This window comes from Salmo trutta, chromosome 16 (assembly GCF_901001165.1).
Source record: "Salmo trutta chromosome 16, fSalTru1.1, whole genome shotgun sequence".
Lineage (NCBI taxonomy): Eukaryota > Metazoa > Chordata > Actinopteri > Salmoniformes > Salmonidae > Salmo > Salmo trutta.
The window spans coordinates 27,051,858-27,073,491 of NC_042972.1; the positions used below are offsets into that span (position 1 = coordinate 27,051,858).

General features: G+C 41.9%; 1 protein-coding gene across 1 annotated transcript; it reads left to right on the forward strand.

Moving 5' to 3' along the window:
• Positions 1-2,534: 2,534 nt before the first annotated feature.
• On the forward strand, positions 2,535-20,080 carry LOC115150435 (innate immunity activator protein). Its single transcript, XM_029693720.1, has 10 exons — positions 2,535-2,675; positions 9,266-9,384; positions 10,980-11,113; positions 13,623-13,745; positions 14,025-14,238; positions 14,367-14,420; positions 14,532-14,814; positions 15,864-16,019; positions 16,275-17,001; positions 18,950-20,080. Exons 2-10 carry the CDS (start codon positions 9,330-9,332, stop codon positions 19,040-19,042), a joined length of 1,839 nt encoding a protein of 612 aa, XP_029549580.1. The 5' UTR covers positions 2,535-2,675; positions 9,266-9,329; the 3' UTR covers positions 19,043-20,080.
• The last annotated feature ends 1,554 nt before the right edge of the window (positions 20,081-21,634 follow it).

A 21,634-nucleotide genomic window follows, 5' to 3' on the forward strand; every position in this document is an offset into this window, starting at 1 on the left:
GGAATTCTCCCCGGTTGAGTGTCTATACCGGTACGAATGGAATTAAAAGTGCAGGCTACTTAATTTAGGGAAAGGTGAACGTGCTTCCCCCTCCCAGTATACCAAAAGGCCTTCTTTCTTGTTCACAGTAGGCAGACTGGCATTGAGTGCATAGCTCACAAAGCAGTAGAGAACGTGGGCAGGCATTGCTAGCAGGTGAAATGTTGGAAATGGGTATGGAGAGGTACTTAGATTTGGGAAGGGTCAAGCATTCACCCTCCCAGTATACCAAAAGGCCTCCTATCCATTCCTCTCGCTCGCAGCAGTCAATCCAGTCCACAGTGGCTTGTTGATTCGTTGTTTATTCTTCTGTCAGGTCACGGCAGCTATTGGTTCAATCCACATGCACACTGGCATTAATGAGTGCGTAGCATGAAACCCAGAGAATGTCGGAATATAGCTCTATCTGGCACTAAATTAGAATTGGATACAGAGAGGTACTTAGCTTTAGGAAGGGTGACGCATTTACCATCCCAATTCCCATAAAGGGCTTCTCTCTCCGTTTCAACACTGGTCCCGGTCTGCTCCAGTAAAAGCATGCGTTTTCCTCAGTTGCTCTGGCTCTGCAGCCACACTGCTCACATCGATGTTGTGCTGCTTCTGGCGTTGACCTTAAATAAAGAACAGTGCAAGCAACTCACAGGTCCCAATCAGTGACGAGTGCATGAATTACTCCTGTGATCAACAGGGAAAATACTTACCAGGGGCAAAGAGGTGCACACCTTATATTTGTCTGGGTGAAACCCGTACCAGGTGAATTAGTTTCTGGGCATATAATGCAATGTACGCGGGTAGCTTCTACATAGTCACCTCTGTGACATACCTTTCATCACCAAAGCAGTGTTGGCATGTACAGCTCATGTTGCTGAACAATCAACCCTTTTGTTAGCATTGACTGTAATTCCTCTGCTGTGCAACAACAGCTTTCTTCCTGGTCTGTCAGCATGGTGCTGCCTTTTTGTCACTGGTGTTATCTATATTTTAGATGACAATTCAGGCTTTCCTGAATCTAATTTCACAATTAAATGTTCATATATAATCAGACAGAAAAGGTTAATACTAATATAAGACATTTTTTGATTAGTAATTTACTTTAAACCGGTATGTGTAAAGTTCTATTTTTCGACATTTTTATATTTCTACCACTTGGTTTTTCTTGTAAAATCAGAAATAATTGAGCTTGAGTCATCAATCGACACACAATACCTGGTAATGACAAAGTGAAAACAGGTTTAGAAAAAGATGTACATTTATTAAAAATAAAAATACCTTATTTACATAAGTATTTAGACCCTTTGCTATGAGACTTGAAATTGAGCTCAGGTGCATCCTGTTTCCATTGATCATCCTTGAGATGTTTCTACAACTTGATTGGAGTCCACCTGTGATAAATTCAATTGATTAGACAGGGTTGGGAAAGACACACACCTGTCCTATATAAAGGTCCCACAGTTGACAGTGCATGTCAGAACAAAAACCAAGCCATGAGGTCAAAGGAATTGTGTCGAGGCACAGATCTGGGGAAGGGTACCAAAAAATGTCTGCAGCATTGAAGGTCCCCAAGAACACAGTAGCCTCTAAACAATCAGGGGAGAGAAGGGCCTCGGTCAGGGAGGTGACCAAGAACCTGATGGTCACTGACAGAGCTCCAGAGTTCCTCTGTGGAGACTGGAGAACCTTCCAGAAAGAAAACCATCTCTGCAGCACTCCACCAATCAGGTCTTTATGGTAGAGTGGCCAGACGGAAGCGAATCCTCAGTTTTAAAAAAAGGCACATGACAGCACGCTTGGAGTTTGCCAAAAGGCACCTAAAGACTCTCAGACTCAAAACAAGATTCTCTGGTCTGATGAAACCAAGATTGAACTCTTTGGCCTGAATGCCAAGCGTCATGTTTGGAGGAAACCAGGCACCGCTCAACACCTGGCCAATACCATCCCTACGGTGAAGCATGGTGGTGGCAGCATCATGCTGTGGGGTTGTTTTTCAGCGGCAGGGACTGCGAGACTAGTCAGGATCGAGGGGAAAGATGAATAGAACTAAGTACAGAGAGATTCTTGATGAAAACCTGCTCCAGAGTTCTCAGGACCTCAGACTGGGGTGACATTTCACCTTCCAACAGGACAATGACCCTAAGCACACAGCCAAGGCAACGCTGGAGTGGCTTCGGTACAAATTGACCATTTACTGATGAATGTAAGATTTGGAATTTGTTCAAATTAATTATTACATAAAATGTACAGATAAAATAATGAAAAGGGCTGCCTGGTAGCCTCAGTGAATAGACAGATTTGTAGTTGAACAAGTCATTGTCTATATTTTTTTGTTTTAATTGATATTTGACTTGAATTTGTGACTGGACTCGACTTGACTTGCTCTTAGAATGCACGACTTAGTCTTGACTCGAGTCTCGACCCGTTCTACTTGAGACTGGACTTGAACCTTGTGACTCAAATAATAGTGACTTGGTCCCACCTCTGCGGACCACTCCCCTTTTGATTGCGAGTCGTCCTTCTTCTACCTTACTTCAAATCAAGGCAGTTCGCATTTCAATTACTTCTATTCAAGTGGGGAATACGAGAATAGTATTAGTAAGGCAGTTTTCAAGAGTCGACTTTTGAACCAGGTTGATGAAAATGTAAGTGCATTCCCTTTTAATGCGCTTTAACTTTACGCAAAATGCTTTCCGGGGTGTTACATTGAAATGATCAGATAGTTTAACTATTTTTATACAGTCGAAATACTTAGGTTACGTTTCATGATTTAAAAAAAACTGGGTTGATTTTCATTCATTCTGATGGAATTCTCTGTCCTCTATCCTTTACTTGGAGAACCTCGTTGGGATTGAAAAGAGAACATTTGGTGTGTAATGCCCTTTTAATGAAAACTTAACATCTTCGTTTTAGTTGACTCCGTAACCATGGCTATTGGAAGTGTGTGGGAAGTCGTGTAGACATGTTATGTTAAACAGTTTCTTGAAAGTGACGGGGGACTATTGGCTCAATTGTTATACAGTCTTTATGCTTCATGCAAGCGACCTGGGGAGATGATGGACACTTGATATGCGCGGAATCAATCGTTTCCTGATTAGTCTACGTCAGTATTTCGTTAATGTTTTGTCTTTTGTCTTGTATACTTTATCAATTGGCTTTATAAATATTACGGAGGTTCTAGTCTTTTACTCATGAACAGCCCATTCAGTCTCGGGTAATAAATGATGCCTCTTGTACCCACGCGTCATGGGTTTTATTATAACAAAGTTTATTACATGCTGTATATTAAGAATTCCCTAATTATAATTATCGTGCTAGCGTTTCCACAAAACCTAACGTGCCTTGCATACTATAGATATGAGATTTAAATGTAATACCATTATAATCTTTTCGCTCATGCCTCATGCGCTGAAAGTGTATTGCATTTGGAATCAAGCAGTTTCGGGACAATAAACGCATTGTTGTCAATAAGCCTTCAGCACACAGTTGCATCAGCCAATTAAAGCCCTGCTTTTTTTCTCTCTGTCAATCATTGCCTGAACTGAGATTGCAGTCTTAATGACGTGGAAGTTTCACAAACAGCTCGACAATCACAGGAAGCTCCCTAGACTGTATAGCAAGAAGTATGTGTCATACTAGTCAATACGACTGGTGCCACGTGAAAACACCTGGGAACTCGGAAATCAACAACTTCTGTGCGTTCTAAACAACTGGGCAATTCCAACTCAGGAACTCGGGCCTCTTTCTAGAGCTCTGACCTGAAGATCACTGACCTCATGATTTGACCTCATATTTTTCATTAGTTCCCAGTTATTTTGAACATTGCATTCAAACTCTGAAAAAAAGAGGTAAAATCATGACGTTAGTGATCTTCAGGTCGGGATGTCGGCGCTCTAGAAAGAGGACGAGTTCTCGACTTAGAATTCCAAGTTGGATGACCATGCAAAACGATTTTTCCCAGTAAAAGCTGGACTTCCCAGTTGTCTTGAACGCAGCAATAGTGTATGGATCAAGGTAATGTCACCAGGATCATATCATTCCACCAACTGGCCTCTATCTGAGGGAACCAAATTGGCTGACTCGGCTTCAACGACATGGTCAACCAAGTTAACATTTGGTTGGAGAAATTCAGTGGACAGACTGAATCTGGCCTAAATGGCCACATGTACTCCTGAATCTCTACCAGTACAGCCAGTAGAGGACAGGCCACCTTGGAGCCTGGTTCCTCTAGGTTTCTTCCTAGGTTCCTGCCTTCTTGGGAGTTTTTCCCAGCCACTGCCTCTGCATTGCTTGCTCATTGGGGTTTTAGGCTGTCTGTCTGTGAAGTTGATTGATTAAAATTTGACTGAATTTAGAGCTATCTCTATTGACACTCTCAAGTGTATCACTTTGATCAACCTTTTCCAGTACATAGATTACCGGTAAGACAATACCAGAGAATGTTCAATTTTCATCTTTATTTGTAGTGCAATTAATAACTTTCTTTATATTTGCCACTGCAAGTTGGATAGTTTGGGATATTCGGTCACTGAACAACAATCAAGCCTCATTTCCTTGCATACAGTGCATTCGGAAAGTATTCAGACCCCTTGACTTTTTCCACATTTTGTTAGGTTACAGTCTTATTCTAAAATGGATTCAATTGTTTTTTTCTCATCAATCTACACACAATCTATGCATAATGACAAAGCAAAAACAAGTTTTTAGGAAGGTTTTGTGAATGTATAAAAAATACAAAATTGATATCACATTTACGTAAGTATTCAGCCCCTTTACTCAGTACTTTGTTTGAACATCTTTGGCAGCGATTACAGCCTTGCATCTTCTTGGGTGTTACAAGCTTGGCACACCTGTATTTGGGGAGTTTCTCCCATTCTTCTCTGCAGATCCTCTCAAGCTCTGTCATGTTGGATGGAGAGTGTCACTGCACAGCTATTTTCAGGTCTCTCCAGTCCGGGCTCTGGCTGGTCCACTCAAGGACATTCAGAGACTTATCAAAAGCCACTCTTGCATTGTCTTGGTTGTGTGCTTAGGATCATTGTCCCGTTGGAAGGTGAACCTTTGCCCCAGTCTGAGGTCCTGAGCGCTCTGGAGCAGGTTTTCATCAAGGATCTCTCTGTACTTTGCACTGTTCATCTTTGCCTCGATCCTGACTAGTCTCCCACCTTTTTTTTTTTTTTTTTTTTGCAGTTTTACTTTTAGTGTCTTATTGCAGGCAGGATGCATGTTTTGTTATATTTTTATTCTATACAAGCTTCCTCCTTTTCACTCTGTCATTTAGGTTAGTATTGTGGAGTAACTACAATGTTGTTGATCCATTATCAGTTTTCTTGTCATAAGGTGTATTGGAGGCGAAGTCAGATGCATGAGAGCAGAGTATAATGAACAGGCACACTTTTATAGTTCCAAAAAAACGAGAGCACGACATAAATCAAACGCGCTCAAAAAACAGAACATAAAAGTAAAGTGCGTAAACTAACACCACATAACATTAAAACAATTACACACAAAACATGATGGGAAACAGAGGGTTAAATACAAGTAGATTGATTGGGGAAATGAAAATCAGGTGTGTATGGAAACAAGACAAGACAAATGGATATATGAAAAGTGGATTGGCGATGGCTAGAAAGCCGGTGACGTCGAACGCCGCCTGAACAAGGAGGGGAGCCGACTTCGGAAGTCGTGACATTTCTTCTATCACAGGTCATTAAACTCTGCAACTGTTTTAACGTCACCACTGGCCTCCTTCCCCTCCGGCAACTGAGTTAGGAAGGATGCCTGTATCTTTGTAGTGACTGGGTGTATTGATACACCATCCAAAGTGTAATTAATAACTTCACCATGCTCAAAGGGATATTCAATGTCTACAAATAGGTGCCCTTGGCGAGGCATTGGAAAACCACCCTGTTCTTTGTGGTTGAATCTGTGTTTGAATTTCACCACTTGACTGAGGGACCTTACAGATAATTGTATGACTGGGGTACAGAGATGAGGCTGTCATTCAAAAATCATGTTAAACACTATTATTGCACACAGTGAGTCCATGTACCTTTATTAAGCACATTTTTACTCCTGAACTTATTTAGACTTGCCATAACAAAGGGGTTGAATACTTATTGACTGAAGACATTTCAGCTTTTCATTTTTTATTATTTTGTAAAATGTCTAAAAACATAATTCCACTTTGACATTATGGGGTATTGTGTGTAGGCCAGTGACACAATCTCAATTTAATCAATTATAAATTCAGGCTGTAACAACAGAATGTGGAAAAAGTCAAGGGGTGTGAATACTTTCTGAAGGCACTATCAATGCTTTAAACAAAACATAATCTATAACTCGTCTAATGTTTCTACAGTTGTTTGCAGGAACAAGAGATACTTGAATAAAGTCAGCCTGCATACATCAATATTCAATACAGATATTCAAAATACAGTTGATGAATTTAAACATGATTACATTAACTCATAATAAGCTTTCTACCTTTTTCGACTGCTCTACTGAATGTATCTAATGTCCTTTCCTTGGCGCTGTTCACACAAGCCATGGAGAGCTCTAGTGAAAGGATGTCAAGGAAGTTTTGTAGCTATTGAGTAATGCTGAGCTTATGTGGAGGCTTACATCTGGTCACCAGCGTTCTTTTTGCCGCAGTCAGTCCGGACAACAATACTCATTCCTGGGTAGTGTAAGACTTAGTGAAGCATCATTGTTCAACTATTAAAAAAAATCGAAACAGAAAATGACTGGGGAGACAGGGAATAGGAACACCTACTATGCTTGGCACAGACCTGGCAACCTATGACCAAAAAGTATTCTCACTGCAGAAGTTCCACATGTGCATGTAGGTTCCAATATTTCTTTGAGAACACAACAGACAATTTGGAGTAGGAGCAAGATTAAATTGGCACAGAGTCAAATAGAATCAGTTAATTAATTTGAATTGTACTGAATGTGATAATTCATATTTCTGGAGGACATTGAGATATTATTCCAGACTGTTTAAGTCTGTATTTAGTTGGTAGTCTTAGTCTTATTATTTTATAGGCCTAATTGTACAAAAAAAATGTATGAGATGGATAAGAGCGTCTGCTAAATGACTAAAATGTAAATGTAAAATGTAATTGTTGTAATTGTTGTTGGACTGGCCTCTCCTCTCCTGTGTTCAGGCATTCCTCAACCTCTCCCTAAAGTAGCCAGCCCATTAGCTGCAGGCAAAACATTCACCTGATGAAGAACAGTGTGGGTTAGTGTCCCAAATGGCCCCCTACTCCTTATATAGTGCACTACTAGAGCCCTATGGGCCCTGGTCAAAAGTAGTGCACTATATAGGCTATAGGGTGCCATTCAGGACTGAACGTGTGAGTTAGATGGTCACAGTGGGAATCCACTCTGGTTTGAACCCTGGTGAGGCTGTGCTGACAGGACGTAACAGGAGGGAATGGCTCAAAGTAATGGGAGGAGTGGCCCTTTTAAGCACCATTGTTTCCTGAGCAAAGTCTCTGGGAATTTTGTTTGACCCCTGTGACTTTCATGGTTGAAGGGTTAAGTGGTTTGTTAGAAGTCTAATCTCTCAATGGTGGATGGATCCCATTAACTATGTCTAAAATTAGATATTCTAATTGTGCTGAAAAGCAACAATTTAGTACTACAGTGGGGGGAAAAAAGTATTTGATCCCCTGCTGATTTTGTACGTTTGCCCACTGACAAAGAAAGGATCAGTCTATAATTTTAATGGTAGGTTTATTTGAACAGTGAGAGACAGAAAAATAACAAAAATATCCAGAAAACCGCATGTCAGAAATGTTATAAATTGATTTGCATTTTAATGAGGGAAATAAGTATTTGACCCCCTCTCAATCAGAAAGATTTCTGGCTCCCAGGTGTCTTTTATACAGGTAACGAGCTGAGATTAGGAGCACACTCTTAAAGGGAGTGCTCCTAACCGCAGCTTGTTAACTGTAAAAAAGACACCTGTCCACAGAAGCAATCAACCAATCAGATTCCAAACTCTCCACCATGGCCAAGACCAAAGAGCTCTCCAAGGATGTCAGGGACAAGATTGTAGACCTACACAAGGCTGGAATGGGCTACAAGACCATCGCCAAGCAGCTTGGTGAGAAGGTGACAACATTTGGTGCGATTATTCACAAATGGAAGAAACACAAAAGAACTGTTAATATCCCTCGGCCTGGGGCTCCATGCAAGATCTCACCTCGTGGAGTTGCAATGATCATGAGAACGGTGAGGAATCAGCCCAGAACTACACAGAAGGATCTTGTCAATGATCTCAAGGCAGCTGGGACCAATGTCACCAAGAAAACAATTGTTAACACACTACACCGTGAAGGACTGAAATCCTGCAGCACCCGCAAGGTCCCCCAAGAACACCATCTCCACCGTCAAACATGGAGGTGGAAACATTATGCTTTGGGGGTGTTTTTCTGCTAAGGGGACAGGACAACTTCACCGCATCAAAGGGACGATGGACGGGGCTATGTACCGTCAAATCTTGGGTGAGAACCTCCTTCCCTCAGCCAGGGCATTGAAAATGGGTCGTGGATGTGTATTCCAGCATGACAATGACCCAAAACACACGGCCAAGGCAACAATGGAGTGGCTCAAGAAGAAGCACATTAAGGTCCTGGAGTGGCCTAGCCAGTCTCCAGACCTTAATCCCATAGAAAATCTGTGGAGGGAGCTGAAGGTTTGAGTTGCCAAACATCAGCCTCGAAACCTTACTGACTTGGAGAAGATCTGCAAAGAGGAGTGGGACGAAATCCCTCCTGAGATGTGTGCAAACCTGGTGGCCAACTACAAGAAACGTCTGACCTCTGTGATTACCAACTAGGGTTTTGCCACCAAGTACTAAGTCATGTTTTGCAGAGGGGTCAAATACTTATTTCCCTCATTAAAATGCAAATCATTTTATAACATTTTTGACATGTGTTTTTCTGGATTTTTGTTGTTGTTATTCTGTCTCTCACTGTTCAAATAAACCAACTATTAAAATTATAGACTGATCATTTCTTTGTAAGTGGACAAACGTACAAAATCAGCAGGGGATCAAATACTTTTTTCCCCCACTGTATTAAATGGAATCACTCTCTAGTGTAATGAGACCGTATAGAAGTGTTCTATTTGCATGCTGACTTTAAAATGAATTTTCATGCAGATGGACAATAAAGTATATTGTATCGTTGAAGAAGATGAACATAAATGTGTATTTCTGCAGGGCATTGTGAAAGTGGACTTTCCCCTTCTCCCCCCCACCTATGAATACCACCTGACCCACATACATGGAGGGCAAAGAAGAGATCAGTGACACAGACAGTGGCATCATTCTCCACTCTGGTAAGCATCAAGCTACCAAATGACACTAACAGTTATTCACTATAATGGGATGCCTGTAGTGAGACATTAGTCAACATTCTTTCAAACTTGATATGTCATGGGTTGTGGCCTAGAAACCTATTTGTGTTCCAGTTATAACGAAGCAAGCCACACTATTCAAAAGTGGTTTATAATCCTGTTATTTATTATTTTGTTCTCCATTTCAAAGAAAATGCAGTGGCCGCTACCAATATTTTCTATAAACCAGTAGCTGAGCTATTGCTGGTCACTTTCTTCACCACATGTCATTTAGTCACACACTGTCTGGTTCCCACAATGGGAGACTATACATACAGACAGAATACATTTTATTGTTGGCATGTTTTCTACTGTTTATTTTCTCCTGCATGGTTGCCATTCCGGTGCAGTTACTGTGTGACCTCTTTGTTTCCCAGTCACACCTCCGGCGGCTTTCTCTGCTGTCTGTCAGTACCTGCAGGGATTGAGTTGATAATCTCTGAAAGTATGTGACACACAATGCAACTGGCCTGGAGTCATTAGTAGCCCTGTAAATTAACTCAGGGTTGTGTCCCAAATGGCATTCTACTCTCTATATAGTGCACTACTTTAGGGGTACCCTTAGGGCTGTGGTCAAAAGTAGTGTACTATGTAGGGAATAGGGTGCCATTTGGGATGCATGCAAACAGTTGTCAGTAGTCACCGGCAGTGGCAGAGAGACGCCTAACTGTTCCAGTTGTCAGTAGTCACCGGCAGTGGCAGAGAGACGCCTAACTGTTCCAGTAGTCACCGGTAGTGGCAGAGAGACGCCTAACTATTCCAGTTGTCAGTAGTCACCGGTAGTGGCAGAGAGACGCCTAACTATTCCAGCAGTAGAGCAACCACATATTGTTTATCTCCTTGGTTTCACTCACAGGTTGATCCTATCACACTTTCATGACAGTTTCAGTATAAATCAATAAAACAGGGCAATTATGGTAGCAGAGTGAGACTATTAAAATGTATGTCAAACAAAAACCAGTGATTGCAAAATTAAACAAACCATAAAATTCTATGCACAAAGAATACTTTTAAGTTTCCACAGAAAATGTAACAAAATGCATTTACTTACAATTTTCAGTGGGAATTTTTGTCATTCTGCATAGAGTTGTATAGTTTTAACTTTCCAATCATTGGTTTTTGTTTGACGTACATTTTAAAGTGAAAAATCTGAGTCTCAGTGTCAACCTGTTACCATGGAATTGCCCAACAGTACAAGTACAGACATCATTATCTCTCAAAAGAACCTTGTCTTGTCTACTGTAGGTGTCATCTTGGCTCATTATCTTCATCGTTGCTGCTCACGAGTGGGCAGAAACAAGTCAGGATTGAAGCAACATTTTTGTTTGCATTTATATTGCTACCTTTTCTCGATTTGGACACAGTTTATTCTCTCCAACCAGTTGGGTTATCTGTGTGACACAGCTGCAACCATATGAAATTGACAAGCAAGCATTGCCAATTGTAAATGTGCCAAAATATTGTGTCCAGCTATCTATAGCCTTGCTGTTTTCAACCCTGAGATCTTACAGTAGCCTCTTTGTCACTGTGTGTCCAAGGCCCTGATAGTCCTTTCACAATTATGAAGGACGTGATCACTCATACCCGGGCCGTCAAGCTCAAGCATCAGTCACTGGAGGACCGGCTAGAGCTCTGCCTACTGGAGCTGAAGAAACTCTGCATCCGAGAGGCTGTGAGTACCCCTGGATATAGCACATACACTCTCCACTCCATCAGGGTTCAGATCGTTTTCACCATAATATCAGTGTGAATTTCCCCATAAGTAATACTATGACTGTGATGGGGCAGCAGGTAGTGTAGTGGTTAGAGTGTTGGGCCAGTAACCGAAAGGTTGCTAGATCGAATCCCTGAGCTGACAAGGTAAAAATGTGTCGTTCTGCCCCTGAACAAGGCAGAACCACTGTTCCCTGGTAGGCCGTCATTGTAAATAAGAATTTGTTCTTAACTGACCTGCCTAGTTAAATAAAGGTTCAATAAAAAATGTCAACAGTTACACATTATTTAGACGGGGTGGTTCGTTTCATAGTAGAATAGATGGAGGAGTGACGTTAATCAAGATCTGACAAGGGCAGAGAGGCTGATACTTAAGCTTTATAAACTAAAGTGCCAGCTAGAACAGTGTGTGTGTGTGTTTTTTTGTTATTCTTTCGAGATGTTAATCAATAATTGCCTGGCAATCAAACTACTTAGCCAATAAAGGCTGCCTAGTCTGAGCTGAAAAGATTCTTTGGTTTGGTGCTCTTGACCAATGAGAACACAACTGTTCCCTTTCAGTCAGGCTGATTTGTTGGGACTAAGTGAGAGGCAGCCAATGGACCTTAAGTGTCCCTATTATACCACACTAGATTATCTCTCCCATATCTGTCTCAGAAACTAATTCAGCCCTAAGAATGTCACTGTGCCATCCGTCATCGTTACGAGCTATGGGGGAGCCAGTCCCCTGTTCAGCTGCTGTTGAGGGATACATTGAGTGGGTGTACCAAATGACACCCTATTCCCTATATAGTGCACTACCTTTGACCAGAGACCTATGTAGGTAATATGGTGCCGTTTGAGACGCCACCCAGGTCTGATCATTCTTTTCTGTTGACAATTGGGCGTGGCTCTCCTGTCGGGACTTGTCCTGTCGAGGTGTGCTGCCTAGAAGGCTCTCATAACTCCTCTTCCTGCTCTGAGGAACACGACAGCGACTGAGATCATGAACAGTACTATTGTCTGGGGGGGATATACACCTTTTATGTAGATTAACACAAAACAAACACAGGGGGTGTGTTATGTCTGTTCCCAAATGAAATAAATAATATGCACTCTCGCACGCTCAGGTTGAGTGTAGGTTTAGCTAGAGGGCAGGCCAGTTTGGTTGCATTCACTGGGCAGGTGAGGCCCTGAGAATGTGTTGTGAAAGAGTAGGATTCTATGGAAAGGCAGCATTGCCTAACTGACACTTGAGAACGATCTCAAGTGTCATTTGGGAAGCAAAGATTTTTGTACAATATTTCAAAATGAACTCAATGAGGGTTCATCAACCTGGTTGATTTGAAGGGAATGGGGACACATTACCTCTGAAGTAATAGTGGTCCTCTCATCATTTTCTTCTTTTCCAACTGAGTGGGCTCAAAGTATTGGGATAGTGACCATTTTTCTGGTTTTGGCTCTGTACTCCAGAACAAGGACTATGCGGTTAAAGTGCAGACTGTCGGCTATAATTTGAGTGTATTTTCATCCATATCTGGTGAACCATTTAGAAATCACAGCACGGATTACATCAAGCTTGTTTGCTTCGGTTGTGTTTCAGATAATTTTGTGCCCAATAGAAATTAGTGGTTAATAATGTATTGTCATTTTGGAGTCACATTTATTGTAAATAAGAATAGAATATATTTCTAAACACGTCTACATTAATGTGGATGCTACCATGATTACAGATAGTCCTAAATAAATTGTGAATAATGATGAATGAGAAAGTTACATACGCTCTAATATCATACTCCCAAGACCTCTCATCATTACAATAACAGGGGAGGTTAGCATTTTTGGGGGGTTATGATATTTGTGCGTCTAACTTTCTCACTCATCATTATTCATGATTCATTCAGGACGATCCGTAATCATGGTAGCATCCACATGAATATAGATGTCTTTAGAAACATTCTTATTTACAATAAAAGTGACTGCAAAATGACCCAATATATTATTTACCATTTAATTTATTTTGGGCACAAAATAATCTGAAACACAACCAAAACAAACAGCAAATGCATCCAACAAGTTTGTAGACTCACAAGCTTGACATAATTATTTTGTGCTAGGAATATGTGACCAAATTCTAAACTTTTGACTACTTTAATAAACATAAGTGAATTTGTCCCAATACTTTTGGTCCCTAAAATGGGGGGACTAGGTACAAAAAGTGCTGTAATTTCTAAACAGTTTACCTGATATGGATGACAATACCCTCAAATTTAAAGCTGACAGTCTGCACTTTAACCTCACTGGATTTAAAATGCTACAATGCCTAAATGCTGGAATCCAGAGCCAAAACAACAAAACGTGTCACTGTCCCAATACCATTGGAGTACACTGTATATTAACATACAGCACATGATTTGTTGTGTTGCATTAAAATAATATGATTCAACACATTTTACTTAAATCTAGTGCCTTCTTTCCATGTCATATAGGAGCTAACTGGTCGGCTGTCTGCAGATTACCCAGTGTTGCCTGGGGAGAAGCCGCCTCAAATTCGCCAACGCATCGGAGCGGCCTTCAAACTAGACGAGCAGAGCATCCCACAGGGAACAGCGGTAAAGAGCCTGACGGGTTGGACATGGACACTATTGTCATTTACACTGACTCTCCCTTTAAGTGGTTGTAAAAGCCCCACACACAGGTGTACTTTATACTGAAGGCCACTCCTGTGGTTCCCCTTAGGGAAAAATGACATTTCTCAATTCAACCCATTGGCCTACCTTCCTTGACACCAGTCATCATCAGTCAGGCTTCTGTCATTGTAAGAGCCAGGAAGAGATATTTGATGTTCAGCCACTCACTTCTGCCCAACGTCTTTTTGTTGCTTCTTGTAGGACTCAGAGCTGAACTCTGTGGAAGCTGAGTTATCTCTTCAGCTGCAGATATACAAAGCGGCCCGAAGACTGTGCCATGAGGAACACCTCAGCAAGGCGGTGAAGAGAAGCCGGTTACAGCAGTGCAAGCGTGAGGAGAAGAAAGTCAAACAACTGCAGGAGACAGAATTTCAGCTGTCTTCACCACAGCCAGGCTGCATCAGCACACGGAGAGGTGAGTGACGATCTACTGGCCGACTAATAAAACAACATTAACATCTCTCCTCTCTGATCTGAGAGGAATGTAATTCCAGTGCCATTCCCGTGGATTAACACGGTTGTTTGCTTTGCTTTTGTTTCCAGATCAGGGCACTTCTGATGATAGCTCTCTGTCCAATTCGGCACTGCTCGATGAAGGTTAGAGAGTTACTAAGCAAAAATGACTCTTGTGAAAGTTGTATAGATAGACATGCTCTGACAATAGCACCAGAGTACTGTCTTAACTTCATTATTTATGTTTTTCTCCAGAAGAGCTGATCAGTCAGTCATCTCAACCATCTGTGGAGGCCCCTCACCCAGGAGGACCAGCAGACCCTCCCCAGCCCCCCCCAGGCCCCTCACACCTCCCTGGGCCTACCCCCCACCAGCCAACCCATACTACTCCAACTCTGGAGGAGTTACAGTCCAGCTTCAACACCAACCTGGAATTGGAGCCCCCTCCCATCGAGCACTCCCCTTGGACTGAGTCTAGTCTGGACCAGCCTTACCACAAGACCAAGAACAATTCACACTTGTGTAGCAGCAAGTCAAGGTAAAGGCCAAGGGAGAACCCAGCGTCCCTCCTGTAATTTTATATTAACACTACCCTTGAATTTATTGTACAGGAAAGCCCAAGAATAGCCATAATGAAAGCCTCACGGGTTGGTGAAACCTCTCTTATATACAAGCCATTATGTAGCCTCATGTAAGATTGCTTTGACTTTTTGAATTAATTAATTTGTAGTGCTGTAAGCTTCATAGTTGAACTCAAATACAGAGTATACCAAACATTAGGAACACCTTCCTAATATTGAGTTGCACCCCCAATCCCCCCCACACACTTTTCTTCGGGGCAGGGACTCTACAATGTTTCGAAAGCGTTCCACAGGGATGCTGGCCCATGTTGACGTCGATGCTTCCCATAGTTGTCGAGTTGGCTGGATGTCCTTTGGATGGTGGACCATTCTTCATACACATGAAACGTGAAAAACCCAGCAGCGTTGCAGTTTTTGACAAACCGGTGCACCTGGCAGCTACTACCGTACCCCATTCAAAGGCACTTAAATATTTTGTCTTGTCCATTCACCCTCTGAATGGTGCACATACACAATCCATGTCTCAATTGTCTCGAGGCTTAAAAATCTTTCTCTAACCTGTCTCCTCCCCTTCAACTACACTGGTTGAAGTGGATTTAACAAGTGACATCAATAAGGGATCATAGCTTTCACCTGGTCAGTCTAAGTTAGTGTTCTTAATGTTTTGTATCCTCAGTGTCTACAAAATATGCTTTGGCAGCACTTCTCTGCAACTTAAACTCCATTTGATATTTAAAAAATGAGTTCCTTTTGAAGTGGTTTTGATTAAGTTGGCATTAAGGCTTACCTTGTTATTTCGGGGAACATTCTGATTCAGTCACAACTTGTCTTTGAGTGGCAGCGCAAATAGACTGAGATAAGGGCACATGGAACAGGTTTAAGCATGGAAAGCACATGCACTCATTTGGCCCCTTCATGGCCTGTTTTCCATCTGAATGATAACATCTTCAGTGTTTAGTCATTAACCCACTTATCTCTCCTTCCTGTCCATGTTACCTTTCTGCAGTAGTCCAGCCGTGACCCCTGTGTTGCCTCCAGTGGAAGCTTGTTATGAAGACACTGCTCTGCCCCTGCAGTTCTCCCATCTCAGACTGTGCCCAATCCAGTCAAACAGCGCCCCCTCCACCCCAGAGATGCACCTTCGCCGTCAGATTTCTCTCAGGTCAGCACATTATTTTTTTATATTTACATTTTGGTATTTTAGCAGACCCTCTTATAGAGCAATTTAGTCAGTTCATTCAAATAAGGTAGGTAAGACAACCACATATCACAGTCACACAGCACCACCGTTGTATATTTCATCCACACTGTCCCCACACTGCTTAAATCTTGAAACTGTCTCACTTTATCTTACAAATGATTTTCATTTTGTACGGTTTTGGCCTAGTTTGTAATGCTTCTATGTGATATTTTACAGGCTTCCCAACAGTGAGCCTCCGTTGAACCTGGATAAGGACCGGGGTCGTACCCGTGTTCCCAGGAGGCTACTAACGGATTACGTGGTAACGTCTCCAGGCGAGTCCCCCGTCCAGAGGGGAGGCTACAGAAACCCCATTTACCACTCCAGCTCTGAGACTGAGGACAGTAACTCTGAACACTCTGCCCCATCCTACACTAGCTCGCTGTGTCGTGAGATGCCCTGTGACCTGCCATGGCAGTGTCAGCCCACCTATAGGTACCATTCCAGCCCCAACGACAATCATGGACCAATGGCCTACCCCCCAGGCCCCGGCTTCTACCAAAATCACCAGCACCAGTCCACCCCCAGCTTCCACAGGGGTTACTATGACCACAGGATGGTCTACCCTTCAGAGATGGACATGGCCAGGCTGTATCACGGCCCTCCATCCCCCTGTCACTCCAGCCGATATGAGCACTGGTATGAGGAGGCCCCTGTGCACCCCCAGCGGGCTCTCATGTCCCTTCCCCCCCACGTCAGACTGTCCCGCGCCCCCTCGCTCAGAGAGTACCCCCACCACCCCTCCAGAGGCTTCCCCCGGCAGGTGGTAAACGAGGAGCTCAAGTCATGGCACCAGCGCAACCAGTTCAGACCTCACTCCCTGGACCGACAGACTGTGATCAGGGTGAGGAACGTACCTGGCCGCGAGTCACCTCTCTCCCACCACCACAAGTACCCTGAACAGGTAAACAGCCACGACACCACTTCACTCACTACATGATTACAATGTAGTTGCGCCCAATTTTAAGTTATTGCCTTTGCGGAATTACTGTCAGCACCACCCTAATAATGAATATCACTGAAGTATAAAAATGTTTATTTATCCTTATTTTACCACATAAGTTGACAGAGAACACATTCTCATTTACAGCAACAACCTGGGGAATAGTTACAGGGAAGAATGAGCCCATTAGAGGCTGATGGTCAGATTGGGAATTTAGCCAGGACACCAGGGTCCCTAATCTTTGACAAGTGCCATGGGCTCTTTAGTGACAACAGAGAGTCAGGACACCCTGTTAAAGCCAGCAGGCTTTAAAAAGAGAAGGGAATGTCTAATCAGTTAAGATGATACTGAGGTGCTGTATCCAGGCCTGTTTGCAAGATCCATGGAATCAACAGAATTCTTTAAAATGTTTGTGCCGTATCTTAATACAGTCTTTACAAGCCAACTTACTTTGTGTTCTACTGAACTGTGTGAGTTTGGCAATCACACCTGACACACAAACAAGTATTACCTCCATGAACTAGTAAGCACACTATGACGAAAGGAGTCATTGGACAAAACGCAACTGTTCAATGATACTTGTCTCAGCACGTTTTATGACTTCCAATGGTTCTTTTGAATTGTTCAGGAACCACTGTTCACACAATATTGTTTTTTTCTGGTCCCATTGTCCAAGGGCAATATTCACGCTCACCGAATTGCATTGAGAGAGAGAAACTATGATACACTTTGTGTACATCCCAAATGGCACCCTATTCCCTATATAGTGCACTACTTTTGGCCAGAGCCCTATGGGCCCGGGTAAAAATAGTGCACTATATAGGGAATAGAGAGCCATTTGGGACACACACGGTTTTCCAGTCCCGCCCCATGGACTCCTTACTGCTGTTTTGTCAGCCTCACAGATAACTCGCACACTGTGCGTCATAAAACGCTGCGAATGACCCTGAGTTTCGCTTCAGGACGAAGCCTATTTCGTTACATACTTTATCAATCTAAAATTAACCTCAAAATGCCTGATAAAGAACTGCCACTTATATTAACTATATTATCTTTTGAGCTGATACAGTTTAAGAAAATCTATGGAGGCAAGTGGTGAGTCAATGTGATCTTGAGACATTGAAATGGTTATAATATGAGAGGCAATTAGTATCCTGAGTTTTGTTGATCTCTCCAGAGGGCAAGGCATGGGAAAGGTCTTGCGTAAGTGTAAAACCCAGGTGCCACATTCCTGTATCGTTTTACTGTCTTTACTCTTCAGCGACGATTTATATCGTATAGGGTTCAAAAAGCATGGGCAGCTGTAGTACAGTAGGGGATCTAATATTTCTCAGTAGCTTTTGGGTTGAATATTTCTCAGTAGTAGTGGTGACCATTTTATATTTGAGGGGAGGTTCTGATCACAGAAAGTAAACCACGCAATGTCACGCTGAGTCACAGTGTGGTTCACTGTAGAGAAAAACACCACACCCTTGTTGTGGATCAGCTGCTAAAAACATAATGGCTGAACTCAAATTAGGTTTTGATTTGGTTTGAACGTTTATGACCTTCTCATTATGGAGCTCTAAATGGTGAAGTTATACCGCACAGTGCTATGTACTGTACTTCCTTTAACATCACATTTGTGTCTCCAACTTCCTTGTGTTGTGAGAACTGAGTAATATAGCTGCTGAGGGCACGGTCTCTGCTGTCACTCCTGGCCCTTAGGGGTTGCAGGGAACCACAAGCAGAAATATCATTGTGCTTGTAGGCACGGATCTACTTTGTTGCCTTCTTTCCATACTGTGACCTTCCAATAATGTTATTGCTAGTGATATTTAAAAGTATAACTCTGTTAGTACTGACTTGGTAGACTTGACAAACCAGATGTTGAAATAAATGTTCCCTGTTTTTGTTATTCTGTCTGCAGGCTCCCCAGAGACAGGTCCTCCGGAGGGCAGCGGATGGGACCCCGGTGCAGTGGTTTGTGGGTGACGAGTCAGAGCTCATCAGTCAGGTGTAGGACTAGGGAGAGGGCCCCAAGTGCCACACCCTCTCTGGAACACTGACCTCTGCCCCCAGCCCACAAAGCCATATTTATTAATGAATGTATTAGACCAATGGACCTGGTGCAGATATGAGATGAGGGAGACCGGGCATAATATGAAAGAGGACCTGAGGCTTTATACCATTGACCTCAACATGTTACCTGGGCAACAACAAATGATCAACTGAAGGCAGGAAGTAACAGACCACAATGCTAAAATAGTGCCTCTTTTTTACTGTGAAAGAGCTACTATTTTGAACATTAATTCATAGTTAGCTTTTTTTTTGTACGGATCTGTTTAGTACAATGAAAAATGTTTCTAAACTGTTTTTCTAAAAGAAAATGTTTCTCTGTAGAAGTTAATAAATAAAGATTTATACTGTTAATCCTGTCAGTGTCATTCTGTTATGAACGGAATTTTCTTCAGAGTTGGGAATTCAATTCCAACAGGAATGTGGACCAGTCTTTTGTTTCATAGGATCAGAATAAGTACCAGTATTATTTTTGTCATCAATCGACCATTCAGCATTGAAGATGCACTATCCTTTATCAATTTACTATTTACCTGGCAAACATTTAGAGCAAAAAGCTAATTGAATGGCAACAGAGTTCAACTGATGCCTTTATTTCTTACCTTTTGCCACCTGGTTGTGGACGTTAATTACACCATTGATAAACCATTTTATTATGCATATGAATACACTTTCTGTACATAGATAAATTATAATTAAAAGTTGTACTATTTTTACTATGGATGTCACATTGAACAATACATACAACAAAACACAGCGATCCTATATGTAATTCTCTCATATTGTTCCACGTATCCTATGAATGATATTAATATTAATAGTTGTACTGATCTGTAATCAGGTTCTGGCCTTTTTCTGTTTACATAAGATTGTCATTTAGCTGGCTGGCTAAAACGGGCACTTTTACAGTAATGTTGATTAACGTGCACAGTCCCTGTAAAACTAAATGTAATAAATAAAAATATTTGTTTCAATAAATAAAGTTCGTATCACTGAATGTCTTCTGAAATGTATCCATGTTATTTGTTGCCAACTCATGATTGGACCTCTCATTTAGGGGTTCCCGAGTTGTGCAGCGGCTTTAGGGTTTGGCCGGGATAGGCCGTCATTGTAAATAAGAATTTGTTCTTAAAACTGACTTGCCTAGTTAAAGGTTTTATATATATATATAAATGGGCACTTTTGAGCAGTAAATCCATACTAAATCCAAATCCAAAACAAGCGTTTTTACAGCTGCAAGTTTTTTTTCTTCACTACATTGGAAGTTACAGACGCGGCGACAGCTAATAGTTTGAGGAAGAATCACATTTACCCATTCATTCAATATGGAAAAATCTCTCAAGCTGCACTTCGATCTAGCAGAGGACGTGACCACGTCTTCGAGCTTTCGTCAATTCAAGATAAATCACTTCCACTTGGATCTAACCGAGAACTTTGAGAGGAACTGAAACGCATCCAAAATTCTCAAAGCGAGCTATTGTTGGACATTTTTATTTTGCAACAAATTAAGTGTGTTCCCTCAGGCCACTACTCTACTACCACATATCTAGATAACAAAATCCATGTATACGTGTGTATGTTATCATGTGTGTGTCTCTTACATTTATATTTTTGTCATTTAGCAGACGCTCTTATCCAGAGCGACTTCAGTAGTGAATGCATACATTTCATACATGTATTTTTCTCCATACTGGTCCTCCGTGGGAATCGAACCCACAACCCTGGCGTTGCAAACACCATGCTCTACCAACTGAGCTACACGGGTCTTTCAATGAAAGAGGTGTTCTACAGCCGAAGCGAAGATGATTTGGTTAAAGTATAATTTCTACCGCGCAACTTTACCACTTTTGGCGCCACCCTGGTTGTAAAATTCCCATCACCATGTAAAATTCAGGAGGAGTTTAGATTAGTGGTCAAGTATGTTGCATTCGATAGACCAGGGGTAAAATAATGTCATTCACCCGTCCTAATTCGAACCAATCTACCTATCAACCGCGGCGGTAGACCTGTTATTTAGAGATGATTGGTTCCTCAGAAATGATTTCTATAGAGTCCCACAATGGAGGTGTCATAATACCCATAAAACCTAGCGATCAAACAGGGAAAAGGTTCCAATCGTTTTTCCACCTTTCATTGTTCACAGGGAATTTTCGAAAGACTTAAAATAAGGGCTGTGTTTTATGTTGGTTTACCCTGGCGTGATGTTTTGATAACCATGTAAATCTCTCTCTGACAAGGTGACATCAATATATTAGTTTCTATGTACTCGGATTCGAAAATGCTGATTAGCATCAAAGTAGACATCATGCAAGAACTACAAATCCCTGCAAGCTCCTGCACGTCATCTCCAGCTGACACCTTTGCTAACAGGTATTGTTTCAGTTTAAAACTTGCACAAGACAGTTCACAGAATTGTCAATTTGTATACATTTTGCCAATTTATTCATTACTAAATGTATGTACACATTCAATAGTTAATCCAGAGATTATTATCTTTGCCTCGATTCGTCAGTCTCATCCAGGTCATAATGGCACT